The sequence below is a fragment of the Cephus cinctus genome, unplaced genomic scaffold, assembly GCF_000341935.2.
Source record: "Cephus cinctus unplaced genomic scaffold, Ccin1 Ccin1_scaffold0401, whole genome shotgun sequence".
Lineage (NCBI taxonomy): Eukaryota > Metazoa > Arthropoda > Insecta > Hymenoptera > Cephidae > Cephus > Cephus cinctus.
Window position 1 is genome coordinate 938,034 of NW_014333085.1, and position 27,422 is coordinate 965,455.

Here is a 27,422-nt window from a genome sequence, read left to right on the forward strand (position 1 = left end):
TTGCCTCATTTCATTTTGCAGTATGCAAAGTACCTTGTTTATCATTACATTTATTTAGATTGCAAGGAAACATATTACCTCACTGTTGTGCGAATGAAACAATGATGTAACAATGAACAACCTACGCAACTGCAATCATACAATTACTGTTCTCATTAATCTATTTGCAAAGTTTGCACAAGAAAATAATGTATTACATGTTATTCTATCAATGTTAAAAGTAAAAAAGTGTAGAGTTATACATAAAGATGAAAAAGTATTCAGCTCTATTATACCGTGCCTTAATTGTACATATAGTAATATAAAAATTAATTAAAGCTTCTAGGAAACGTTTATCCTTATACTTGGTGCGCATATGCCTTGTCCTAAGAATACAATACCAATAATGACAGGTCATAACCACCATACATATGTCACACATGTTCTGTACATCTCAAAGAACCTTCTGCTAGAAACATATGGTCTTCCAAGAGACACAAAGAAAAACTATGCAGGATATTCAAGGGAAATATGAACAGTACGCCATCTGTACTATAAATTAATATAAATGTATTATTCAATCCTTATTCGGTTTACATACGTATAAGATACAACAATGAAAACAATAAATAAGTCGGCAGTACACAAACATCTTTCGCGCTCTTTGACTTTTTCAAATCGCACAATGTTTCTCAAAAAATATCAATTCGAACAACGGTGTAACGACACATTAACTACTGTTCGTTGTCCACTTTGTTTTAACAAATGAGATAAAAAAGTTAATATTACGTTTAACGACTTAACAAATTATTTTACACTATGGTGGGTGCTTGCAATATCGCTGGAGCTCTTCGTACCTTCAGTGCTTCAGGGCTCATGGCGCGTCTTTGTTTTGCAATTTGATCATAGTCATACATAACTGCCAGACCCCCATCTTGACTCACTTTACGCGCGAATGTTTTACTCTGAGATGAATTAATAGGTCTTTCACGATCCATGGTGCTAGCACTATTGTAAAAGGCATCGGCAGCGATACTACCTTCTTCGACTTCCTGACGATATTGACGATGCTTAGCTTTCAGGGCGGAATAAACCCCTACTGAAATAAGTAAAAGGAGGAAAAGTAATCCGACTGCAGTTGCTGCAGCTATCACTCGCATTTCCGTTGGGTCACGAACTATTAGTTTTAGATTTGTAGAATCTCTTCCTTTCTCACTCTCTACTATTAAAGTGTAAATCCTTGCATCCTCCTTTTGCAGATCCTTTATCTCAAGCTTTGCCCAGTAACAATTAGTCACCATTTTGTTCTCTATTATTGGCTCCAATGGCAGTGCTTCATACTTTGGATTGATACTCTCACCTGTGATGTACAACATTTATTATATGTATAGGTATGTTGAGGAACAGAAACTATTGTTTCTTTCTATAAAAATCCTTCGTTACCTGCTCTAATGTGAGAACTACCCCATTGCCATGCAACAAGTCTTGGTGGCGGTCGTGAACAGAATCTTGATTTTAATCTATGAACAGCTTCACCGGCCCAACCGACAGATTCGAACAGACCCTTTTCACCGGAAGAAGGTCTTGTTTGTATTTCCGGTGGCCCAGTGACGTGTAATACGAAACGTGCTTCGTTTGACATCTCTTGGCGCACTCCATTGATAATATTAAAAGCCACACAACGATATTCTCCTTCATCAGACCACATCACGTTCTCTAATCTTAAACGTCTCCCAGCATCCTTATTGTGCGCCAAATTTTGAATCATTTCCGTAGTCCCACCTCTCAAGTGGACCCATCTGTACTGTGCAGGAGGATTTGCTTCGTATTCTGGACATTCAAACGGCTCCAAATTTGATCCTAGTAAAGCAGCTTCTTCAGTCTCACCAGTAACGTTTCTAAGTTGATCCTGATCTTTTACTTTTAATATCGGCGCAACTGCAGAGACAATAATCAATAATATTAGCCATTATGGACCGTATGAAAATTGAAAAACCGTATTCTCTATGAAAATATCTACTCACATTGAACATCCAGTCTATAATTAGCGGGTGGACTCTCACCAATAGCATTTAAAGCTTTACACGAATATAATCCAGCATCCTCTTTCTTAATAGGCTCGAATCTTAATTCGGATCCTGACACAGTTTTATTTGATTCAGAATGATCTTGCGCTAACAGTACAATATTATTTGAGGTTAAAGAAACAGAGTCCTTGAACCACTTGATTGTAGCTGGAGGGTTTGCATCAGCGGTACACTTTAGGCTCATAAAACTAGCCGAGTCTACCAGAGCTGCAGTAAGAACTCTGGGACTGGTTTCCAGCTTGACCTCCGGTGAGTCTGTAAATTATTATCCCATGAGTTTCACTAATAATGATCACTCTTTATTTTATCTTACAATGAATATCCAGCCTGGATTCTGCACTTGATGGCAGCGAACTTGACGGATGCAAAGTCAGACATCTTATAGGTAGACCATGATTTTCCCTCTGTCCGTGGACACGCAGAAGACTATGAGCTGCCCAGGTCTTAGGACTGTCTACCTCTGTAGCATTTGTTTGATCTCTCAAAGGCTCCACTTCCTCACCACCTATAAACCTAAGTATATTCGAACATGAATTTGCATGGTTTGAAGAAAGAGTTGCAAAGCTTATACCAACGTTTTTCATTATCGGTGTCGAGTTAGAAAAATATATTACAGTATACATTCTGACGTGATTTTTTCGATTCACGGTCAAGGCTACTCCGGCTACCGATACAGATAACGTTCTCGATTTCTGGTCCCCTTCGGATCACCACCCTGCTCAGAAGCTACGCTTTCGGGTTGATTCGTATAGTTAAGTCATTGCTCTCGTATGATTTCGTATTGTGTAGTTGAAGTCGAGGTGCTCGAATCTGCCGTGGGGAGATAGTCTCGACGTATCCAGTTGCCCGGCAGAGGAGAGTACCCGACGGAGACGTCTCCACGGATCGGCAGAAGCCCGGGTGAGATACCGGCGCCCCGCTGGTCTCCAGCTTCGAAGGTTTTGATACGGTTAAGGGCAGAGGAGGAACCCCCTGGCCCGAGTTAAGGATGTGGTGCCCAGCTGTCGCCCGATGCCCTGGGGAAGCGGCCGTGGAGGATCTCCACAGGTGTTACGTACCGATTCGCTAAGGAACGCTCCCGATTTGGTTTAAAGGGACGACTCGAGGGAGATGGAAGAGTTATCGGCTGTAAGGATCTCGACCAATCAGATGATCAGAATGATTAGTTCTCGAATTTGGCTATTTTGTCAAAGCAGTCTGTCTCGGGACACTGACCGAGGTGTCACGAGTTGCATCGCGCTCCCGTGCTATCTGTTGATAGTTTTTCTAGCTATATTTCGATACATTGTAGCAAGTTCTCGCTTGTGTAGTTCTCGCGATATCCAGAAAATTCTATGGATTTTCTGTGAATATTCCGGAGGTGTAATGCTGTGCCCTAGTGCAGTGCCCACCCGAGTGTCCTCTGGATACCGTTCTCGGCCTTCACGGATTAGCTGCACCAGCTCCGGTGAGTCTCCCAATTTATTAATTGGTGAAAGGATTTCGATTTGATAGTTCAGATTCGTTCTGTTACGTTCTCGATTCGTTGCTCGCGCACTATTTGCTTGATTCTTACTTCGACCCTCTCTAGCTCAACCTAACAACCTGAGCGGTCGTGCGTTTCCGTAACCGTCCGCTCCCGTTCGTGCTTCCAGTTGCGTTTGCTGATTTTACGCGTCCCCAAAAATCTACAGGGTCCGTTAAGTTATCGTCTCTTCTGATATACTCCGTCAGACTCTCGTTTTAGCGGAGTTGGACCTGTTCCATCCCAACTTGCAGGTCATACCGGCTCGTCAGTTCCCGGTGAAAAAAGAATAGGCTGGCGCCCGCCTGACTTTCGGATGCACGAGCGAAGGGTGGACGGCCGAAGGTAACGTAGGTTGGTTCTCGAAAATAGTTCGTTCTCGGATTTTTTCGCTATCGGTGTCGAGCTAACAAAAGATACGTTACAACATATAAGCTTGCAGGTAATGGGCTCGGCTCAAGACTGGAACCGATTAGGAATTACGCTCCATAGATTGTCAGTCGAAAGAGTAAATGACATAATTTAAATACAATCCGGCAAGACGAGTATATTATGTTAAAGAAAGGTGCGTGGACTCTGTGCTCGCCCGAGTTCATATTAGGTAAATTTAGATAAGGAGTGGCAACGGCCGTCAGAGCGTGAAATAAAAAAAAGAGAATTCTTGGAGAGCCCTTGTGGCTGCATAAAGACTGCGTTACGGATTCTTGGTTCTCGCGGCGCTGCTCGAATATAAACTTGCAGATTGCCAGTGCAATAAAATTCTTTATTCCTATAGGTTTTATTAACTTTTCTTTTGTGAAAATATTTCTCCTGGCATTTTAACACAGACGATTTGTAATAGTTGAGAACAAAGTATTTCATTTCGCGATTATCCAAAATTGGCAGTTTATGAGATATTTTAAAAATAAAAAAAAAATATCCGTTCCAGGTAGCCTACGTGCTTACCTGGGGCACATTGTACACGCGGCTTAAAGCATAATTTGACTAGGGACGTTAAAGATGCTTGTCTTATGGTATATGACTCATTAGCGTACTTGTACTTTTAGACTCAAAATTAAATGCTCTTCTGATTTCTAAAAGGAAAATGGCATTATCCCATTGAAAAAATGTATATAACTGCAAGAGATTCTAAAATTTGTATAATTATTTACCACTTTATAAGAGCCGGCGGATTCCCGTATCTTGAAACGCATGATAAAACAGCTTCCTGACCCTCCCTCAGTGTCAAGGAATTAGTCAATACAACACCACCGTACTCAATACGTGGTTGCCTGGGTTTTACTGTAAGAAACGTTGAGATTGATAAAAACTGTAAATTCCAAAGATTCCTAAAATATCGAAAGAATGACAAACGGCTCTTTCATATCTTAAATATTTCTTACCTCTAACAAGTAAACGAGCGGGCAACGAAGTTAATGCATCCTGCTGTGTAAAATCACCAGGTGTAACCTGACATTCCCAGAGACCATCGTCAAAGTCAAGAGATGCTCTTCTGATAAGAAGAGTGCAATCGCTCTCTCGTCCTCCTGCCCACTCATACTTATCCGGATGCATTCCAACAGGTTTACGATCCTTTTGCCAGATGCAATGTCCCCTCTTATCCTGGACTCTACAGCGCAACTGGACATCGTCTCCAGACGAGACCTCCTGGTATGTCGAGGGCGTCTCCGAAAATCTCTGCTCGCCATAGCACACTTGACTCGTCAGTAAAATCAAAATCACAATCCCAATACAGTTCTTCATCATTCTCACAGCAAGGAATACTTTTCCCATCAAACTTATCTTCTTCGTTTTTTTTGAAAACGACCCATTAAACCGTATCTAATGGTAACAGTGAAACGTTCAACGGTTGACTTATTTTGCGAAAGCACATCTCGAAAATTATAGATCCTCTCCCATTGCTAAATTACTATGTTTTAGTCCACCATATAATATTACACGACGTATTATCACAATCAGCCCAACGACTCGAACCAACCGGTACTGTTCTCCGACCTGCAATGTATAATACAAAGAATAATTGTAACTATATCGAAACTCTAGTGCAACCATATGCTCTTGTTTATTTCATACTTAAAATTCCTAACCACTCGTCATTCCCTCCTTGCATGGGTTTAAGGACCAGCTTTAACGTGCTGCGATAAGCATTTTCTTTTATAGAATCCAAATGCTCTCAGTAAGATTATATTCCAGTTAGGTACCTTTAATATAAAATAGAAATATATTACAAATTATATTAATCTTAATACATCACTGATAAATACCCGATATGATCTTTGTTAGCACGAAGAATGACATTGCGACAGTATAGTCTCTTTATTAATAATTCGTATTAATTATATTAATTGATTACTCAAAAACTTACTCTCAATCCTCACGTTACTCTACACCAGTAGCTCCCATAAGATTTGCACAAAAACGGTATCTGTATTTAAGTAACAAAAGCACCGCAAAGAAGAACTGACCAAGAACGAAGAAAGATCTGGGACAAACACAATGCTAGGAGCACGCAGTGGAACTGAACTGGAGTTAAAGCCAAAGCCTCCCGGCGAGGCTCTGCTGGAAGCGGAAGACGCGGACCCCAAACACGTACCCATGCGTGCGTATCCAACCCTGTCTCCTCTGCTGCTATCCTTATTATTCGACCGTGTTATCATTACGCCATGCTACGCTAAGTTTTGCTAGATATCTGTCCAGTGTTTTTCATATGCAGAATAGCGAACACCCTGCAACTGTCGAATCAAACCCAGGACATGTTTTACTGGTCAGACCCGTTGAACGCGACCTGGATCTTTTCCACCTACAAAATTGTATTTATTACTAAAGAAGTACGGTAATACTTCTGTCGGTTCCTGTAGTCAAAGAGTTCCGACTGTGGGTCAAATTCCATAGTGTCCGTTTTGAATGCCTTTGAAAGACCTTCTTCATGGCTGATAGGATTTATTCGGATAAGGCGACGGGAATGGTGGTGTATCGTATGTGATTTCCTGGATGGGAGTCATCGTTTATACTTTGCTAAGTTCCTGGGTCTCGATGAATTCTATAACTGTGGGAGGAATAGAAGTATCAAGTATTTTAACTGTTGGAAAGTTACTCCTTAGCATGATAAAAGTTCCAATTATAAACCTCATTATTGTTAAGTGCAAATGACGTGGCTCCGTTTTACATATGTTCTCAAACTTGTATACGTTATGAATTGAATGTACGTTAGAATAATGGAGTAAATATTGAAGACTGATAGCTATCGTTATATTACTCTGTGTAATTGTTCCACTGGAGGTAAAAGTTAGTCTTCCTCTGGAACCTCGTGCGGTCCAAGTATGCGAAGACTGTCTTGACTTTCTACGCTGCTGTTTTCTGCCGGGGATAGACGATTGTAGGAATTTCACATGATATTCATTAAAAAGCAGAATCACTTGGTGCACCGTATGAAGAATACAGTTTGTCTTTAAAGCCGGTATATTATTGTTACGAAAGAGATGCTTTTTCTATATTGAAAATCAGTATTTACGTTTCGGAGAGTACTTGAAATATGTCATTAATTTTTATGAGTTCTAAATGCGGTTGATTCTGGTTCTATAAGTCGTTAATATTGTTTCGAGCACCAGGAGTACATTATTCCAAGTGGTTTCTTTGAACGCTCTGGCGGGTATGGTGAGAAAGTACGAAGCTTCGTTTTGTCTCACGGAAAGTCGATCTGGTGGGGAATCGACTAATCGCAGAAATTGAACTTCTTTCGGCTCGTTGCTAAGCTCAGAGCTATTGTGAACAATGGCGACGTTTCGTCGGAAGTGACATCCTTTCGATCAAATGTGTTTTTACTTTGTAACTTTAGCGTTCTCTGTAGATATTATTTACCGCCCTTAGGCATTAGTCTTAACGAATTTGCTGTATACGATGGCGATGAACGCGAACGCGCTGTCCAATGACATAAGTCGACGAAATCCGCAAGATGAGTACGAGCTCATCCAGAGGATAGGCAGTGGGACTTACGGAGATGTTTATAAGGTTTTTATCTTATTTGTGGTTTGGATGCGTGGCTTTTCGTGTATCTCATGTGTAATATCTACTATTTTTACAGGCGAAAAGACTCTCCATGAACGACCTCGCTGCCATCAAAGTTATTAAATTGGAGCCAGGTGAGTCAATCTGCTGTCATTTAGAATGTTGCCCTCTGCTTTCTCAGAAATTCATGGATTTAATACTTCTAATTGCTTCCTTATATGCTCCCACGAACTCTTTTGTATCAAGACGACAAATTAATTATGAGGATCTCACATGCGATCTATGAAAGTTTCAGTATTTAAATATTCTGTTTGTTTTGTGTGTTATACTTGAAAAGATGCTGTTTATAGTCATGATTAAACAGTCCATTTCAATTATATTATTGACAGGTGTGTCAATATCAATGAAAAAATAGTATTATTAAATATTTATCTGTACAATATTTGTATCACAATCCATATTGATTGCAAATAGATTTGAATAGTGGCAATACAGTTCTATCACACTCCAATTAAGGATATAAAATAAGGAATCAGGTTTGAAGAATTATTTCTTTTCTATTTGATAGCAGGCATACGTGTTTTAGGTGATGATTTTGCTATTATTCAACAAGAGATCTTAATGATGAAAGATTGTAGACATTCTAATATTATTGCATACTACGGAAGCTACCTCCGAAGAGATAAGCTTTGGATATGTATGGAATATTGTGGGGGTGGTTCACTACAAGATATATATCATAGTAAGTGGAGAGTGTCACGTGTTCAAAGAAATATATCAGAGAAATGATGAAATGGACATGGTCATACTTCATACGTTAACTTTATTTTCAGTAACTGGTCCATTGACTGAAATACAAATAGCGTACATGTGTCGCGAGACTCTCCTTGGTCTGGCATATTTGCACAGTATGGGAAAAATGCATCGTGACATTAAGGGCGCAAACATTTTATTAACAGAATCTGGGGATGTTAAATTAGCAGATTTTGGTGTGTCAGCACAAATTACAGCAACCATTAATAAAAGAAAGAGCTTTATCGGTACCCCATATTGGATGGCCCCTGAGGTATTATCAGGTTCAATGAAAATAAAAAATAACTACACTTTTTGTTTTAATGTGACTGCATATCAAAATAATATTACTTCATAGGTTGCAGCCGTAGAGAGAAAGGGTGGTTACAATCAATTGTGTGATATTTGGGCTTGTGGGATAACAGCAATCGAATTGGCTGAATTACAGCCACCGATGTTCGACCTACATCCAATGCGAGCCCTTTTTCTCATGTCCAAATCTGGCTTTAAACCGCCAACATTAAAGGACCGTGATAAATGGAGTCCCACCTTTCACAATTTCGTCAAGGTTGCGCTTACCAAAAATCCGAAGAAAAGGCCAACAGCTGAAAAACTATTACAGGTTTCTCTAAATTAAAATTTCACATGTAAAAATTATGTTTTGCTTAAGCATAAAAACGAATCCAACAGTTTTTCTTTTAAGTATCTTATAGTAATTGGCTAAGACATAACATAACTTTGATGCTTTTAGCACGCATTTTTCCAAGGCGATATGAACAAAAGATTAGCGTTGGAATTACTGCAGAAAGTATCCAACCCTAGTCATATGTTTGCCGAACTTGAAGCAGACGAGGATGGGGCAGTACCAAACGTTCCACAAAGAATCGCATCAAGACACACAGCAAGGCCCAGGCCAAAAAGTCCCATTCCTCAACTTGATAGCGATGGTAATTTAAAAATCTATATTTTCAACAATTGTAAAAAATTAGTATCATTTTACTTCCTAACTGTGAACAAAATGAATATCAATCACAGATCAAATTAATCTTGATGGTGGAACCTTACAAAGGGATTCAATATCACCCATGGTCGACAGCAGTCCAGCATGGGATATCATGGATATAATGAATAATGTAAAGGTAAATTTTTTTTCAATCAATAAAATCAATTTCAAATACCATTTCCTGAGTATTACGCAATTATATGAAAGGAGGGAAATAATGAATATTTTAATGAGATTTTTAAATCTCTTTCTAGACTGTCCATAACTGTGATGTACATCCAGACTGTGGAATTGGTACTGCGTTCGAGGACGTGCAAGAAAAGTGAGTGATCTAATTCATTAAATAAAGTATTATATAGAAGTAGTCAGGTATGTTGAAAATCGCGGGGAGGGCTTAAGCATCTCATTCATTTCCACTAATATGGTGATTGCTGCCTTGCTTCCAGTATAAGGATTTCTTGTCCTTCTTTTATACTTTCCGTATGATGTGGTGATTATGGTTCGTGAAACACTTACCAGTATTGCATAACTATTAGCATTTTACGTATTTACGCAGATGGTTTCTTTATCAGGCGATAGCATTGTAATTCTTTTTATTTATTTTTTTATCGCATTAGAAACAACAATCTCTTGATAACGATTCAATGAGATAAAATTACTTCAAACTATCACAGAGGATAGCAAGTTCTGATAATAATAAGCTTCTAATACCGTACAATTTGTAATGAATTTTGAGCAATGCAGCAATTTCATGCAGTTATAGTACAAATGCTGTTCAAGTCTGTTACGTTGCTGTCTGGCACGTGCTACTAAGATTGCACAAAGCACGTTTGCTTACGCTTATCTTATTGTGGATGGATAATTACAATTAAGAATGATTAATCGAAGCATTATTTATTTTGATAAGTTAGACATTTATAGCTCTTCAATTCACTAGACATCAAAACTAGAATTATTGATTTTCACATATACTGCACTATAGGGGATGCAAAATTGAGTACTGACTTTAAGAAGAGTTAATCTGAGTTTTTCTCAATGCTACGACAATATGTATGAAACACCAAATGCGATTTATAGCGAAAAATCAGTGAAGGAAACAAGAAGACCGAGAACCATATAGATGTTTGATGGGTGTATTTTCAAAAATGTATAGAAATTTAATGTTTTATTTTTGTATCAGTACACATGGCGCTAGTGCTACCACAGATAGTAGACTGTCGCGTCGAAGCAAAACTGGCACCGAGATATTTCATATGAGCCTCAGGTAATTTGCAAATCAGAATTTGCTTGGTGTGGAGGTGCCTTTACACGTGATCACTTATACAAACATAAAAAAAACGCCGAGTGCAATAACAAAATATTTTTATAAAAATGAAGGAAGCTTTAAAAGTTACGGTATGGTTTTATAACAGAACCAACGGAAACAACTCGTTAATTTTACTATTTCATTCATATACTGTGCAAATAAGTTGAAAATTGCACGTGTATACGCATGAGATTTTTATTGATTATATTTGTCAATCTTTTTACTAAACCTTAATGAACTATATTAATACAATACATGGGTTGAAGAAATTGATTAGGAAGAGTGCCTTTAAAATGATATAGCTTCTTGCTAAATTTACATATAATAGTCGTACCACTAATTTTGACTAATAATTTTAGTAAAACTAATAATAAATAAAAAAAATTGAATAATAAATCTTAGTCGCACGGTATTGCATGTTATAGATTAAAGAAAAAGTTAGTGTAAATGTGTATTTGTACTAGTGTCAGTAAGTATAATAATTTACTTTATTCTTTATTTATTAATAATTATCGTTTTCGTCGCCACGTGTGTAATATGAAATCGTTATATTTTTCTGGTACTCCATAAACACCATACAAATATACAATTATTATATAAACAATCATTTATCTATGGTGAATAATGGCGATTATAAGTATAGTCGGACCGCAACATCAGTTTGACTTTGAGAGGCCATCTCCTTAAGAATTGAACCGTAAATAAGTCCCCTCAAAATGGAACTGATGTCACGACCCGACTATATCTTCTGATATAAAACAATTACTTGATAGAATCTTAAATGCTTTAATTGATGCGAATGACTGATAACATTATTCAAATGATAAATTCATAGTTACACAGTGATGTGACAATGGAAAATATGTTGGCGATAAATTGTTTCCCAACAAATAGATTCTTGTAACCGGCCAATCTTTAATTAGTACTTCTAATCAATCTTCCACCCACCTATTTTTCTTCTATTAATTTTTCTTATTTGTCCTGAGTAGCCTTAATTTTTCTGATCAGTTTTGTAATTTTAATAATTTCTCCCAACAGGAGTCTATTGCAGTACATTGATGAGGAGTTGTTGCTAAGGTATTGGCAGGTAACCTTTTCCCTTGCACCTTGCACTTATGCTTCCTAATACTGCGCATTAAACTATTCATATATCCCATAATGTATTTAACACCTGCGATCAATGTACTTGCATCTCAGCTGGCCTACTTGCATATACTAGGTGGAATAATTTTCAATAATCACTGCATATCTATCTTTTTTTATTGCAGAACTCAACAATCGGCATGCTTAATATACAATTTTTATACAGCTTTTTTAAATGTATATATAGTTAAAAATCAGGTTGCATTTTTTAAATAGTTATGGAACTCTACACAGAGAGTAATAGTAAGAATACATATACTATAGAAGAAGATGAGCTTTCAGCATTATTGGTATTGCTGAAATTACAAAAGTTGTTGTCATTGTCACATAATATCTTAATGTCTATTGTATAATTGTTCTTAGATCTTTATGTCTCGCTACTATGTTGCATGTCAATATAAAGTCGTAAACTTGAACCCTTGTGCTAATAATTACATTAGTAGTGGAAATCAATGTATACATTAAAAAAAAAAAAGCAAGACAGACGGTATTGCGAAGTTGTAAAATAACGTAACCTGACTATTCCACAGCCTGGGGCTACGAATTCTTTCAAATCATTTACAAACCTTTCTTTTTTAAATTTTTACAACTTATGTTCGCACCAAGGACCAACAATGACTCTTGCGATTCCTTCCAAAACCTACCTGTGAATAGAGATACCTCTTACCTTTGAATAAATCGTTCTTTGTGAAAAAAAATCCAATGGGGTACTGCCAATAATTAAGATCTCCTTAAAATGAGAGTAACGCGAAATGCTTATTACAAAAATATGTAGATAATTGTCTGTAGTGTGTATGACCCCAGTTTCATGTGTGCAGGGGAAACGCAATGTCGATGGTTGGTGGGCATTGCGATCAGCTGTACTCCCTGCAGTAAGTAAACGAAAAATACTCAAAGTTTACTTCTTCCATGCGAATACGTTACACCAAGATAATATTTTTGTTCTCTCCCTAATATATATTACTTATTGTCACGTTACGTTCAAGCCAGTAGTATTTACTTTATATCAGACGTACCATATATCATTATTATATAATTTTTGTTTACAGTAGAAATCCACAAAGATTTCTTTTTTTATTACATTCATACAAAACATATAAAACTCATGTTGACAATAATATCCCATAATGAGCATAGCAATTTTTTAATTACCCATAGACCACATCATTGACAGAGAGAAATTCGTCACTGAGAATTACGACGTTATTTATTTATATTTTATTATCTCATGTCTTCTTTGCCTAAATAACATTTTATTTCACACGCTTGTCTCACCTCACTTTACAGAATAACCAAATCCCATCACATTTTGTAAAACTACTGTTGCTGTTCTATTAAATATAATCATCAAGGGTATTCGAAATTGCATAGCACGACTCATTTACTTATTAAATATCACAAAGATACGAGCTACGAATTAACTGTAATTAACAATTGTCGAATTACACGCGGGTCTATGGATTTGTACGTTGAGTTTCTTATATGTGTATCTTGGAAGATTTAATAATAATTTTGTTTCTTTTCAGAGCCACACTTCCACTCGGGGAGTCATCGAATGACTGTGAGATTCATCGGGGTTATTATACGAGCTTATCCGGTAAGCATGGAGACGACTTAATAATTTACGATAAAGGATATCGAGACCTTACGAAATTGAATTTTTTAATTTCTTAAAACACATCATTCGTCAGAAACACAGAAACACGTTGTTCACGTGCAAAAGATATTTAATTCGTATATCATTGATTTCACTGGCTTCGCTCTAAAGTGTTTGTACACCTTCAAGAAAAAATTGGAGTACTTACACTTTGTGATGTACCGCTGTAATTTGATTATGATTATGCAACCGTAACGTACTTGAGAATAAATAATACCAGTGGGTTCTTGTGCTTAATATTACACGTGCTCAGATACTAAACATTGTATAAGGTATCGATGAATGTGTATATACACGGTTTTCATGTGTGGTTTTTGATGTGTTGTCAATTGAACGATTGTGGAACTGTGCAGAGATCAATGCAATTTGATGGCTTAATACACGTGCTGTAAGGGTACGACAGACTGAGAAAATAATTGATTAAGAAAGTATGCTGATATATTGAAGTTCATCTGGTTTTGTAACAATGACTACTTCAATTGTTTACGTATGATTCGGTACTTGATGGCCATAAGAGATATAATCATTGGTTATACGTAAACTCGGATACTTAAAGGCTTTGAGAAACAAGTCAACAGCATGACTCGCAAACTAGAATTTAGTATATGAACCAGGACAAAATATATTTGATAATTTTTATTTTTGTGATCTCCAGTTATATAAATATGCACGAAGAAATAATTGGCGCATGTTTCATCTCCATGTCCTTAATAGTCTTTCTAATTGCAATACAAGTTCGTCTACAAATCAATAGGTATTGTGGTAAATGATAGAAAACTGTATTCCCTTTTTTTTTTCTTAGTTTCCTCTGAAACTTGACAAAGTCATTGTTAGATTTTTCATTCAGATGAATTATAATGTCACAGCAGTCCAAAGAGAAGCAAAGTACCTATGCCACGTAAAAGTATACAAAATATATATGATTTTAATGAATTATATTGAATAATTATCAAAAAGTAACATGAGGTGGCAGAGGGATTCTGTAGTCACGATGAAGAGAGCTGAATCGTTGATATTGGTTATTCGTTGTATCTAAGAGATAATTATTAATGCTGATTGCCCAAGCTGAATTTATTGTAAAGACTTACTGTTATACTTTTTAAAGAATTGGGCTCTCTTCTCTGCATCATAAAACTAGCCAGTAGTGTACAAAGTAGATTGGGTGTATAGGGTCACAAGCGAGTCCCAGGCGTCACAGCTCTGTGGACGAGTTGTATGGCCTGGTGAGTGGTTCCCTGTCCTTAGCAGCCGTCAATGGGCAACGTCAACGATCGCTCTCGGACAGTGGCCCGAGGGACGAGTCCCCACGCTCTAATGGTAGGAGCACGCATCTTGAATTTAGAGCATGAATCGAGCTCTGTCACCGAACACAGGCATCCTTAGTCGCAATAACTTTTAGAGAATCATTTTAATGAGCTTGCACGGAAAAACTTGAGAGCATGTATCGAAGCATTAGGCATAACACGTATTTTTGCATTTATTTGCAAATGAAAAAAAATATCGAGCGTTCACTGTCTCATTTCGCAGATTTAAGTTTCATTGTCGAGTCTTTTGTGCTTTGGCAGAGATCAATTGTATTTGGTTGTTCGCGTTACTGATATACATGAAGTTTCATTATTTAATTTTTTTTGCTTCACATTTTTTCTTAGGTTACTCTGAATTTTTCTGTGCATCAGCACTCTTGACATTTTAATCTTGCTTCTTGCCTAATTCATGGCTTGCTGTGTAAGGCGACGGCATTCATTATCTCAGATTGCGGATGTGCTGCTGTGTTCTATAAAGAGATTTTGAAATTTTTAGGTGATAACGAGGTACCCGTTCATGGAGATAGGGAGAGCATTGGTCCGGATCTGTTATCAGACACACCTCCTGTACCTCCAAGAAGAAGGGACAGGAAGAGGCATACACCTCCGAGGCCTATTAGTAATGGATTACCGCCAACGCCAAAGGTCCATATGGGAGCATGTTTTTCAAAGGTCTAAGTCATTTTTGTTTTTCTCAAAATGGATAACGGCAATTCATCATAGACCCCATTGGATTGCATAGTGTTTACTGTCATATTATTCGTGAAAGGTATTCAACGGCTGTCCGTTGAGGATACATTGCACTGCAAGCTGGATTCATCCTGATACAAGGGATCAGCACCTACTCATTGCCGCCGAAGAAGGAATTTATAATTTAAATCTTAATGAACTTCACGAGACTGCTATTGATCAATTGTACCCAAGGCGTACAATATGGATGTATGTTATTAAGGACGTTCTAATGTCCCTGTCTGGTAGGATATTACGATTCCTTTTTAAAAAATGTATGCAGTCTGTTTAAATCGTTTATTATTTTTTTTTGTGTTGATTCAATTTCTAGGGAAAACGCCACAGTTATATAGGCACGATCTTTTAGCAATGCAAAGCAAGCAAACACATAGGTTTTCGTTACACATGAATAAAATTCCAGAAAAGTTAGTGCCTAGGAAGTTTGCCCTTACGACTAAAGTGCCGGACACGAAGGGATGCACGAAATGTTGCGTGGGAAGAAATCCCTACAATGGGTAAGATTTAACAGTGAAAAAAAGAAAAATACATGAGTTATTAAGAATGAAAGCTAATATGTTCTTTTTTTTTTAAATAGGTACAAATATCTATGTGGCGCCATGCCAGCTGGTATATTTCTAATGCAATGGTATGACCCCCTGAATAAATTTATGCTTTTGAAACATTATGACTGTATATTACCATGTCCGCTCAATGTCTTCGAAATGGTAATTACACCAGAGATGGAATATCCCATGGTGTGTGTGTCCGTAAAACAGGCATACCAACAAAATGAACTTAAATTGGATCTCATTAATATGAATTCCGGGGCCAGCTGGTTTCATAGCGATGAACTGGAAGTCATGGATGGTTCAGGTATTTTTTGGAAATTACAAATAGCTAATTAACGTTTCATTGATTTTTCATAACCTATGTTCGGTTTCATGCCAAACTTTCATAATTCCAGCGACAGTGATTCCAAGACGTGAAAATCTTCAAGTGATAACTGTTACTCAGCTTGAAAAAGATGCAATCCTTGTGTGTTACGATAGTAAGTATATGGCTTGAAACTGTAAGTTATTTTTTTGTTATTTGATATAACATACGCGTTTGATCCTCCAGACGTCATTAAGGTCGTTACGTTACAAGGAAAACCGAGAGTCAGCAAGAAGCAAATGTCAGAATTACATTTCAATTTTCAAATTGAGTCGATAAGTATGTTGACATCCATAACAGTCACTTTGCTACTTGATTAACGATGCACAAAAGTACAGTGGGAAATATTTATTGCTTTCAGTTTGTTTGCCAGACAGTGTATTGGCATTTCATAAGCACGGTATGCAGGGAAGAAGTTTAAAAAATGGAGAAGTAACGCAAGAAATTAGTGATCCAAGCAGGACGTATAGATTATTGGGTTCTGATAAGTAAGTAAATTGTTCAGTATATATTGATTCATTTCATGGTACAATATCTAACGTATTTATTGTCTTCGACAGGGTTGTGATGTTGGAGAGCCATTTGGTTCATACAGGAACATTAACAGAATCAGAGGGAGCAGACTTGTACATACTTGCAGGACACGAAGCCAGCTACTAGGATATCCAAGCTAAGACTTAGCCAGAGGAGAATACATTTCTAGCATAAAAATTGATATGATAATTCAAGCCGCAAGTAAATTATTATAATTTGCTAAGATTGCACGTAAAATATAGTGACTGTAATAGAGATAGTGTTTACATCGTTATGTTATTATTCTTTCTTTTCTTCTGTCAAATGAAAATTAATGACTTTCCTTAAGAAAGATTTTCAAGTAAAGAGAATGTGACAGTATTTGCACGCCTAACTAATTATATAACTGATTCGACATAATCTCTGTGCAGTCTCTACGATATAGACTATTTAATTGCTAGAATAGTAAGGATAAATATTAACTAATTCAAGCAATCCTGAAAGTAATTTAAGCTTGTCTCGGTTATAATATGAACGACGCGTTTATCGTTCCAAATTTATCTGGATATATTTAAATTTATTTTCAGGATATATCTTGTCATCAACATAGTTAATATTAATAACAAAAGGATGATCGTTGTATTGTTGCAAACGCGCATAGATCAAAGATGTGATCGGCTTTAAGACTGGGACAAATGCAATCTCCTCTTTTGTGTGTTAGATTTTCTCGTTACGGAGAGCCTAGAGTACGAAGGAAGAGTGCTGGATCACTTGAAAGGAATGGGGAAAAAAGGAGTTTCTTAGTAAGTTACACTAATATTATATTAGCTGAGACTCGACGTTTCATCAATATAACAGATCAAAATAGAATTTCCTATATAGCTCTTGAGAAGACAATGTTTACAGGTATTAATGTTATGACCAGCGCTATTTAATAATTACATTTGATTTTGTGCCAAATGAACGAATTCATACGAGCTTTTTTAATTCGCGCTTGAGCCACACATAGTTTTGGACGCCAAGGAATATTGGTCTTTTTTCTTCTTAGTGAACACGCATAATTGTCAATGATTTTTTTTTGTTAAATCCGGATTTGATCGCGTCAAAGGAAGCTATCAAGCTCTGATACATTTTAATCAGAATAATTTACTAGTAGAGAATAATTATCTTTTGATATTTGACTTAACTTTTTTTTGTTACATTGCATATTGTATTGTCTGAGGATATGAGTGTGTAAGAATATAGTATCTAGCACTTTTCTGCCTGCTTTTAAATCTTTAGATTATTATGGGGAATTAACGAAGGGAATCGATTTTGTGGATGGAGATGATTATTGTGGAGCTGTTAAATATTTGGGGTTTTTATATGAAAATTTTTTCTCTGTAAATAGAATATAAATTGCTAAAGAAAGTATTACGTTATTCAAAATTTAATCGATTAATGAAATGTAAGATTTGACTGCTTACTGTTTTGTGCTAAATTTTATGAACTTAAACTGTCAAGGTGCCTGGAGCATAAATGGTGTAAGTCACTTCAAAAGATTATTTAACTCAAAATTTAAAACTCCTGAGTGACGTCTTATATTCTCTGAATATACGTCGACTAGTTAATAATATTTTCATTTAATTTTTTTATCGCATACTTTATTTATTGATCAAGACATTTGTGCAAACTAAAGATTGACTTAAATTCAACTGCTGCTCGTGAAACAAATAAAAGGCAATAACGGAAGACTTAAGGCTTTGTATATTTAGATATACAAAGATACATTTTTTGTATAATAGAAACATGTCGTATTCTGTTTTGGTTCGCTATTAAAAAACTACAAGACTTACACCATGTATGCTGTGCCCTCAGTATAGAAAGCATGTGTATAATACATAATGTTTTAAGAATTAATAGTGAGGCTGCATTTATTAACAAATTAAGTTTACTTGCTAATTACAAGTAACAATCCACACTTTGAGGTGACGTATAAGTAGGATTTTATCTCTTCGTCGATGAAAAGATAGCGTAGCTCCTTGTAATATAAAATGAGTATCCTAGCTTTACCTCACAAGCAAACACCAAATTGAACATTCAATCAAACATGTTGCATCAATCAAATCATGCTAATATAATCTAACGTGCACTACAATTTAGTAAAAACATTTAAATAATCTCTGCGCGAGAATAGAAACAGCAATGTCTTCCCCGTTCTGAAATTATAATTAGAACTGTACTAACTAAATATTTCTCTATGAAATTTTTAAGCATTTTGAAGCATCTCAAAAGCCTCTCTCCTCTTTGAATTAAACGATACCATAATTACGAGTGTATAGATACCACTTTCTTCTGTATTTTCTGCGATAATTAAGCTCTGCAATTAAGTACTAGGTCAAGGAACATTTATCCTTGTAGGACTTTGAAATAGCAATTGATCGATGTTAAACTATTTTTGGCCATACATATCCCAATACACAAAGAAAAAAGAGATTAAAACGCATCGTATTCACGAATAACGAAAAACTGATAAGTATTTAGTGGCTGTGAAATTATTGAGAGTTGGTCCCAAAAGTCTCGTCGTTTCAATGCTAATTCTCAGCCGGATTAGAGGAGCAGTATGAAAGATGTAACTACGTTTATTGAGAATATCTATCTTCCCATTCCCATTGTTGATCACTACGTTTGTAGCGGTATACGAAATAAGAAAATCTTAAACATTCATCCAGAATACAGTCTTGCTGTTTTAAAAAGTTATTCTCAACAGATAAAATTAACGTGTAACTAAACTGCACATGAATTTTCAAGCACGAACGAGGAGAATCTCACATTTATAATTTATGTTGCGTTTAATGCCTACACCGGTCGAGGGTATTGTCTTCTTCTTTTCTATTGTTGATCGGCATATTATTATAAAAGCGTTAATGAATTCTTTCATTGTTATGGAGACAATAATTTTAGTCACAAATTAGTGTTTCGCCTGAACGAGTATAAAAGAAAGTTATATTGTGGAAATGGATGCGATTGATGGAATGTCGAATGTAATACGCAATACGCAATCAAGTATGGCTTTTATTATCTCGACCAATTGTAAGACATGAATTATGCTATTTAAGGAAATACTCCACTAATGCAGGTCGCACATATCCATATTTTGCTCATGACCACAGAGTTTAACGACAGTCTATATATCGAAATTTTCATCTGTATTATTGAACTTACAATGAAATAGTATGGTTTATAATATATCTCTGTAGAATTTATAGAGACATTCATAGGTAGGCAAATTAGTGCAGCGATAAAACGTACCTGTCCGCACTGACCAGATTTGTGGCTTTGCCTCAATATATCTATTGCGTGTTCTTACTAGTTGATTATTGTCTTTCTTTACTCATTCTCATATCTACAATATTGCCGATTAATAGTATCTCAAGAGAATTTTTATTATTCACGTTGATTTAATAATTGAGAAGGTGCTGATTACTATTTTAAAATACTCGTAGTGTCTCTTTAAATTTTTCTGTGGAGCTTATATTTTGTTCTCTTACACTCATAAACAGTACCAAATGCAACAATTTTGTTCACGTATTAGCCAGAGTATAGGGAGGCAAATGTGAAAATATTTTATGAGGCAAAACCCATAGATTAGATGGAAAGAGAATTTATATTTAATAACGTCTCAAGACGCAAAAGAGAGACACGAATTGGACGAGAATGTAATACATATATAAATGTATAATAATATTAATGATTTTGAATTTCGTTAGATCTTGACATTAGCAGAAATTATAAATTGATCCATCAATATGTCAATAGCGTGTTGTTAACCAAAGCTTTAGCCACGAATAGAGAACACTGAATAAAATTATTCTTACAAACGAGTGGAGTTCTAAACTTATTGAACAAATATACTGTAGGCACAAGAAGTTTCTGGAGATGATGCTGTTATTCAATGAATTGATTTTCTATCCTTTGCTACTTTATAATAACAGTATTAATGAAATTCCTATAATCATTTAATTATTAACACTGTTCATTAAGTTCGTCTCATACAAGAGAAACAATATGGCTTTGTTTGCGTACAGCAACAGCTACAGAAACTCCTTGCAATTAGAATAAAAATTAATATATTCTTCATATTCAAATCGTGGAGTAAAGCAGTGAGACGATCTTAGTTATAGAGAAGAAAACATAATAATAGATGACATAAATAATGAATAATGATTGAAGAAACAATTTAAGCAGTTGTACATAATGTGCATAACAGTGATAGCCTTTGGTTCACAGAATTTTTGTTCTAGCAACTTTTTATAAATACATTATTGTGAAAATAATTTATTATCATTAAGTATTATTTATTTACTCGTAATTATTTAAAGATGACTAGCCAAAACTTCTGTAAATAGACGTATCTTATAATAAAACCTACCCCACAATACTTTATCTGCATTTTATCTTCAATAGTCGATCTCCACCTCTCTGCAGATTACATTTCTGTTCTCTATATTCTCTTCTACCAATTTTTTAAATTTAAACTTTTTTAATAAGTCGATAAAACAAATTGTGTTCGACCACGTTGGTATATACTTACCGGCTACTCCGATTCGGCAAACCATGTTTTTCTTTTTCTTATACCCGGTATCGCTATTTAACCTATATAATCTGTTATGTTACTACAAGAGTGTTTATTGTAAATATTAAGTATTTTACAAAACAATCTAATTGTTTTTCAACAATATTTATGCAATAAGTCGCTTGATGATCTAACTATCAAATGAGTGTTATCAAAATGTTTCGTTCATTAAGAAAATGTTTAATTAAGGGCAAAACAATTGATGTGTTTGTTCGGCAATACTATGGTGAAGATGTTCCACCAAAATTAAGAACAATGCAAAGTCGACATTATTCAATAGACAATACTTCAGAATTAAGGAGCAAACAACCATCTTTGTTTCAACAATTATCTGCTAGAATTATGGCATGCGGCCCTATTACAGTGGCTGATTACATGAAGGAAGTTTTAACTCATCCAACGGCTGGCTATTATATGAATAAAGATGTTTTTGGAGAAAAAGGGGACTTTATAACATCCCCTGAAATTACTCAGATTTTTGGAGAAGTTAGTTACATTTTTGTGAAGTTTCTACATTTGTTATTTATTGCTGACTTTAAATATATCAGATATACTTTGCAGATGTTAGGAGTTTGGATAATTAATGAATGGAGCAAAATTAGTAGAGGTCCATTTCAACTTGTCGAATTAGGACCTGGAAGAGGAACCTTGTCAAAAGATATTTTAAGGGTAATTTATAGCTTTCGTAATAGATACTAGTTTAAATGTCAATATCTATTTGATATTTAATGAACCAAGATCTTAATTGCCAATTATAGGTATTTAAACAACTTAAAATTATAGATAAAGTGTCACTGCATTTAGTAGAAGTGAGCCCAACATTGTCAGCTATACAAGCAAAAAATTTATGCACATCTACCGAGGAAGTAAATCCTCTGACAAATAAAAATGGGGAAAATTCAATTTCTCATTATAGGAAAGGCATTACTAATGATGGAGTGAAGATTTTTTGGTATTATTCAATAACTGATGTACCCAGAGATTTCAGTATCTTTTTAGCACACGAATTCTTTGATGCATTACCGATACATAAATTTCAGGTAATAACTAATATTGAAGATAATTGTACAATTGAAGGTTTATTTCGAACTAATTTCATATTATTTTATACAAGAGAACAAGTGAAGGATGGAGAGAAGTTTTAGTGGATATAGATCCAGTAGCCAATAATCAAGAAAAGTTCAGATACGTAATATCAAGGATGGCGACACCTTCAGTAAAAGCTTATGTATCTGTAAGGAATAAATTACTTTCACTTTTATTACTTGAAATTAATAAGAATTTTAGAAGGTGCATTTTATAGGAAAATGAACCAAGAGATCATTTAGAAGTCAGTCCACAGAGTATAGTTATTGCTGATCACCTGTCTTCGTTTTTATATGAAAATGGAGGATTTGTATTGATTGCTGACTATGGACATGATGGTGAAAAGACAGATACTTTTCGTGCATTTCGTCAACACCAACTGCACGATCCATTAATTAATCCAGGAACTGCAGACTTAACTGCGGATGTTGACTTTTCGCTGTTCAAGCGAATTGCAAGCAATGATAATAAATTGATAACCTTTGGTCCAATCAATCAAAGAGACTTTCTTAAACAACTTGGAATTGATATACGTTTGCAAATGCTTTTGAGAAATGCCCCAGAGGATCAGAGAGATCAAATTCAATCTGCTTATCATATGATTACGGACGAGGATCAAATGGGAAAATGTTTCAAAATGCTTTCAATGTTCCCTGCAATATTGAAAAAACATTTTGAAAAATGGCCAGTTTCAGGATTTCAAAAAATAGATGGTCTTAAAAAATAATTGTATATATATATTTATATAAGCAGACTTATGACATGTGATAAGTGCGACATTCTTTTTGTTTATATTGAGTTGCTCACACTAGAATACAATTTCAGTCAGAATCATTATCTGCAGTAAAATCATATTTTTTCCACATTTCTGCAAACTCCATAACTTTTTTCCTTTGTGTGTCAAAATTCTCTCGACGAGGTTTTCGCCAGAGACTATGATCTAGATCCAGCATCCCACCAATGATTTCCTAAATGAATATTATCATTATAGTTCCTTTCTGTACATCATTAGACATTATTGTGTATGCTTCAAATAATAATATGTACCTGAGCAAAATTTCTTGGGAATAATCTTTCATCCTCGATTACATGAGCAAATCCCCCTTGCATTCCAAAGTCCACTGCAAAATATGGCAAACCCTTTGGAATTGCACGTCTTACATCTCTACCACTCAGATCAACAACTTTTTTATTCGTCGACCATTCCATTTCACATTCCAATAAAGCTTTCTGTAAAAATAAACATGTTCCTCTAAAATAGAACATAACTCATAGTTTCATCCACTATATTTTATATGCTTACTTTGAAATAAATTGGAGCTGTGTCTCCTACTTCTTTAGGCAATGGAATACACTCTAATTGCATATGAGGAAATCTATGATGCCCCATTGATATTTCAAAGAAAACTGGATCTTCGTCCTGATCCTTGAACATTTTAGTCAATGCCTTTTTAAATGCCTAAAATATAATATACGTTAGTCTACACTAAGACAGTTGATGAATATTTTACATAAGATTTTACTGCTGCTGTAAGTGTCAACCTGTAATTCTTCCCATATATCTTCATCCAGTTGGGTTTGACAAATTACATGATGAATTGGCGATAAAATACAATGTCCAATAGTCAAGGATGTATGCGATGGCAGACTCAAGTAAACCTTCGTCCCCATTGCAACAATCATGTGTTTAAGCATTTCCTTTGAATCGACACACCATCTGCAATTATCCAGGCTTCGTGCCATTTTTTTATGCTCATGAATGGCTCTCATGCGATCTCGAGCATCTTTCTTAGCATCTGATTCTTGGTGTGAGATCTTGTGCTCAAACATTTCATCCATGTCCATACCCTAGAACATTACGTATTTGTATAGTTTCAATGACCTGTAATTATAACGATTTATTTATGTTACCTTCGAAGCAATATTTGCAAAACTGGCCTCATCCTCAGCAGTAGATCTTCCTTTTTCTTGTTGAAACTGAAAATTAATGGAACATTTTATTTATAGCAAGGAAATCGATACATTATAATTAACTTGTTGGTATGTGTTTGTAATTACCATCTCTTGTAAACTGTGTTTATTGTCATCAGCAAAATATCGAACTCTTTCACCAGATGTGTGAGTTTCAACTCTTTTCTTCTTTCTGCGTCCTCCTGCAGGCTCCTGATATTGACTTCGAGGCTCCACTGGTCTACTCATACCTCTGTTATCTGTTCTGGTGAGAATCACAGTTTCTTGTTCTGCACCTTTGCTTGGTTTCACTGGAGCATTCTTACGAATCTCTCTAGCGTTTTCTAGTTTTATTTTTAACTCTGCCGCTAGTTCCTGTAGAGAACAATATTAGATGTGCATATTCCATGACACTTGAAAAAATATGCATATTTAAAATTACTAACATTATCCCCCATTATTTCTGCTTTAACTATTCTCGCCCCTAACTGATTCAATTCTGCTTCAGTTAAAACTTTGTCTTCTTCATTCTCTGAATTTTGTTCTGATTCTGAATCAACTCCATTGGAATCACTTTCCACTTTTTCTAGTTTCTCTTTTTCTAATTCTTTGATGATCCTTTCAGACTGTTCTTTTTTATTCATTTCTTGTATTTCCAGCTTTTGCCATCTCTTTGTACCTGCTGAACGTGAACTGGCTGAGCTTCTATCTACAGTGTTATCATCTTGATTAGGTTTTTTGAAAGATGGCTTTTGTCTCCGCTCGTAATACTCATTATCGTATTTTTCACGATATTTGTTTCTTCTTTCTCTATCTTCATATCTATCATTATTGCATTCTTCACTTTTATAATGTCCATCCTGACTTCTGTACGGACCCTGTCTCTCGGAACTTCTTGAACGTGATCTATGCCTTCTCTCTCGGCTATTGGATCCATAAATTCTTCTTTTATCATACTTTTTATAGTAATTATCATCATTAGTCGTGGCAAATTTTTTATCTTTTCTTGAACCATACTCATTATGTGACCATGCTTCAGCATCGGCTATCATAGATTTTATTGTCTCTAAGGACTGATAAAAATACAGTGTTATAATAAATATTAATAGTTGAGTATCTGACATGCATTACATAAATGTTGATTTCACCTACTTACACCCCATCTTTCGGCAGCAATCTCTTCTAATGATTTTCCTTCTTCAGTTGCTTGCTCCTGAGCTCTCTGAAGACTTTTCTTTAGCCATGCAGCATCCATAAGTCTACCACTTTTAGGATGCTCAGTTTCAGTCAATGGCAAACCAGTACCTCCATCTTTCCAATATGGGTTTAGTTCTCTTTCGCTCTGTCCTGGATGACGTAATATAGCACTGTCTTGTTTATTTTCTGTTAGTTCAGTTTTAGATTGCCTAAGTTCACTGCGTGACGTGCATGGGAATAACCCAGGAAGATTCATCCATTCATCTCTTTCAACTGGTTTTTGCGTTTCAGAGACATTTCCAGTTGTTGATTCTATGGAATGCTCCACTGCTTTTTCAACCCATTCTTCTTTTTCATCATCAGTGGAGCCCTTGATTGATAAATAAAAACTTATATACAGAATATTGTTTTGGAGCCAACTCAAATAATAGATCTATTAAGACTTTCGACTTACTGAACCAGAGCTAGATTTGTCATGAGTTTTCTTTTTCTTTTTGGACTTCTTTTCCTTCCTAGTTTTTGCCTTTTTCTCCTTCTTAGACTTCTTTAATTTCAATTTTGCATCCAAAGATGGTAGCATCCACTTATCCTCACCCCTATTCTTTGCTCTTTCTTTTTGTGCTTTCCTTTTATAATAATCTGCCTCTGCCTAATAAAATTGATAATCCTTAATAGACTACAAAAATTAATGAAATACAATAGACTATTAACAACTATATGTCAATGTAATCAAATCATACTTTCTCCAATAACTTTTCTCGTGCCTCCTTTAATTCTTGTCTTGCAGCATCTTTAATTCTGGCACTTTCAAATTGAATGTAAGACATTTTTAGCAGTTGAGTAACACTCTATTTATAAAAGACAATAAAAATTGGCAAATATCTTCAACAACGTGTGGTTAACTTTATGTATCTGTAAACATGGTTTACTTTTGTGCTTCTATAACCTAAGTTTATGTATGCTACACATCCAGAGACGAGTACTTATGGCGATTGCCCAGTGAATTAGAAGTATACTGGAATGCATACAGCAGTAGTGGAGGCCGCGTAGAGAGAGATAGCGAGAAAATAGGTCAGTGTAGTAGGCTGTTTCTATCACACACTGTATGTACAGTCAAATGCCTTCGATACAGATGAGTAGGGAAATACCCAATGCTACGGTTTTATGCGATACCAAAATCATGGCGCTACATCGTAGCAGCGATGGACAAAATACGATTTTGACGACCCGACAGCACCTCCTGGGCTATACTTTCGTGTTCACGTTTAGCTCGGCTACGACGGGATTCGCATTGTCGACGGAGGCGATAAACGCAAAATTCTACTTCCAGACTCGTCGTTACAATTCAGCGCCATGATTTTGGTATCGCCTGGTACAGCCTAAAATGCGTACGATTTTAGTCACTCGTGGCATGAAAATTCACGATTTGTATCGTTGATATTCAGAAGGCGTGCGTCTTGTACGTCGGAATGTTATCTTTGACCATAAAATTGTACCCTACAATGCCTCGCTTTCAAGCTACTGGAAATCGAGACATGGATTTTTCAAACTCTTCCAACTTTTCGGCTGTATAAATTCTATCACTCCCACCATCATCACCTCCCTCACCAAAGAACCCC

General features: G+C 35.8%; 4 protein-coding genes across 25 annotated transcripts; 2 read left to right on the forward strand and 2 right to left on the reverse strand.

The window, feature by feature from the left end:
- Positions 1 to 472: 472 nt before the first annotated feature.
- On the reverse strand, positions 473 to 6,439 carry LOC107267415 (hemicentin-1). Of its 2 annotated transcripts, none has more exons than XM_015739102.2 (8): positions 5,936 to 6,439; positions 5,658 to 5,771; positions 4,953 to 5,565; positions 4,722 to 4,851; positions 2,380 to 2,579; positions 2,004 to 2,321; positions 1,423 to 1,917; positions 473 to 1,339 (listed from the first exon to the last, which is right to left on the reverse strand). In XM_015739102.2, the coding sequence occupies exons 3-8, from the start codon at positions 5,341 to 5,343 to the stop codon at positions 792 to 794; spliced, it is 2,082 nt and encodes a 693-aa protein (XP_015594588.1). In that variant the 5' UTR covers positions 5,344 to 5,565; positions 5,658 to 5,771; positions 5,936 to 6,439; the 3' UTR covers positions 473 to 791. The 2 variants fall into 2 exon arrangements, with proteins under 2 accessions (XP_015594588.1, XP_015594587.1); XM_015739101.2 differs by having other exon boundaries at positions 5,644 to 5,771.
- Positions 6,440 to 7,307: 868 nt separating this feature from the next.
- On the forward strand, positions 7,308 to 21,375 carry LOC107267425 (mitogen-activated protein kinase kinase kinase kinase 5). 18 transcript variants are annotated; one of them, XM_025084598.1, is made up of 21 exons: positions 7,308 to 7,578; positions 7,652 to 7,709; positions 8,144 to 8,317; positions 8,409 to 8,641; positions 8,726 to 8,989; positions 9,119 to 9,314; positions 9,403 to 9,506; positions 9,625 to 9,692; positions 10,551 to 10,634; positions 11,715 to 11,753; positions 12,638 to 12,691; positions 13,346 to 13,416; positions 14,647 to 14,793; positions 15,277 to 15,452; positions 15,550 to 15,754; positions 15,841 to 16,024; positions 16,105 to 16,382; positions 16,474 to 16,557; positions 16,629 to 16,721; positions 16,804 to 16,930; positions 17,003 to 21,375. In XM_025084598.1, the coding sequence occupies exons 1-21, from the start codon at positions 7,468 to 7,470 to the stop codon at positions 17,100 to 17,102; spliced, it is 2,850 nt and encodes a 949-aa protein (XP_024940366.1). In that variant the 5' UTR covers positions 7,308 to 7,467; the 3' UTR covers positions 17,103 to 21,375. The 18 variants fall into 18 exon arrangements, with proteins under 18 accessions (XP_024940366.1, XP_024940368.1, XP_024940367.1 ...); XM_025084600.1 differs by having other exon boundaries at positions 9,403 to 9,500; XM_025084599.1 differs by having other exon boundaries at positions 8,147 to 8,317.
- On the forward strand, positions 17,622 to 23,414 carry LOC107267427 (protein arginine methyltransferase NDUFAF7 homolog, mitochondrial). 2 transcript variants are annotated; one of them, XM_015739145.2, is made up of 6 exons: positions 17,622 to 17,758; positions 21,760 to 22,056; positions 22,132 to 22,239; positions 22,329 to 22,610; positions 22,685 to 22,804; positions 22,874 to 23,414. In XM_015739145.2, the coding sequence occupies exons 1-6, from the start codon at positions 17,651 to 17,653 to the stop codon at positions 23,381 to 23,383; spliced, it is 1,425 nt and encodes a 474-aa protein (XP_015594631.1). In that variant the 5' UTR covers positions 17,622 to 17,650; the 3' UTR covers positions 23,384 to 23,414. The 2 variants fall into 2 exon arrangements, with proteins under 2 accessions (XP_015594631.1, XP_024940398.1); XM_025084630.1 differs by lacking the exon at positions 17,622 to 17,758 and adding an exon at positions 21,590 to 21,627.
- LOC107267426 (CWF19-like protein 2) lies at positions 23,373 to 27,073 on the reverse strand. Of its 3 annotated transcripts, none has more exons than XM_015739142.2 (10): positions 26,544 to 27,073; positions 26,258 to 26,452; positions 25,763 to 26,173; positions 25,053 to 25,679; positions 24,715 to 24,981; positions 24,568 to 24,633; positions 24,199 to 24,504; positions 23,960 to 24,115; positions 23,704 to 23,886; positions 23,373 to 23,624 (listed from the first exon to the last, which is right to left on the reverse strand). In XM_015739142.2, exons 1-10 carry the CDS (start codon positions 26,628 to 26,630, stop codon positions 23,478 to 23,480), a joined length of 2,445 nt encoding a protein of 814 aa, XP_015594628.1. In that variant the 5' UTR covers positions 26,631 to 27,073; the 3' UTR covers positions 23,373 to 23,477. The 3 variants fall into 3 exon arrangements, with proteins under 3 accessions (XP_015594628.1, XP_015594630.1, XP_015594629.1); XM_015739144.2 differs by having other exon boundaries at positions 26,258 to 26,470; XM_015739143.2 differs by having other exon boundaries at positions 26,258 to 26,479.
- Between the last annotated feature and the right edge of the window lie 349 nt (positions 27,074 to 27,422).

Bases quoted from the DNA above. Each gene is read 5' to 3' on its own strand.
- LOC107267425 (XM_025084598.1), top strand. From the start codon at position 7,468: ATGGCGATGAACGCGAACGCGCTGTCCAATGACATAAGTCGACGAAAT. The intron at 13,417-14,646 runs GTAAGCATGGAG...TTGGGTGTATAG, and splicing joins TTATTATACGAGCTTATCCG to GGTCACAAGCGAGTCCCAGG. The intron at 16,025-16,104 runs GTAAGATTTAAC...TTTTTTAAATAG, and splicing joins GGAAGAAATCCCTACAATGG to GTACAAATATCTATGTGGCG.
- LOC107267415 (XM_015739102.2), bottom strand. From the start codon at position 5,343: ATGGGAAAAGTATTCCTTGCTGTGAGAATGATGAAGAACTGTATTGGG. The intron at 2,322-2,379 runs GTAAGATAAAAT...AATAATTTACAG, and splicing joins ATCCAGGCTGGATATTCATT to ACTCACCGGAGGTCAAGCTG. The intron at 1,340-1,422 runs GTAACGAAGGAT...TGTACATCACAG, and splicing joins TAGTTCTCACATTAGAGCAG to GTGAGAGTATCAATCCAAAG.
- LOC107267426 (XM_015739142.2), bottom strand. From the start codon at position 26,630: ATGTCTTACATTCAATTTGAAAGTGCCAGAATTAAAGATGCTGCAAGA. The intron at 26,453-26,543 runs GTATGATTTGAT...CAATTTTATTAG, and splicing joins GAGAAAAGTTATTGGAGAAA to GCAGAGGCAGATTATTATAA. The intron at 24,634-24,714 runs GTAATTACAAAC...ATTAATTTTCAG, and splicing joins AACACAGTTTACAAGAGATG to TTTCAACAAGAAAAAGGAAG.
- LOC107267427 (XM_015739145.2), top strand. From the start codon at position 17,651: ATGCAATCTCCTCTTTTGTGTGTTAGATTTTCTCGTTACGGAGAGCCT. The intron at 17,759-21,759 runs GTAAGTTACACT...TGTTTAATTAAG, and splicing joins GGGAAAAAAGGAGTTTCTTA to GGCAAAACAATTGATGTGTT. The intron at 22,805-22,873 runs GTAAGGAATAAA...TGCATTTTATAG, and splicing joins CAGTAAAAGCTTATGTATCT to GAAAATGAACCAAGAGATCA.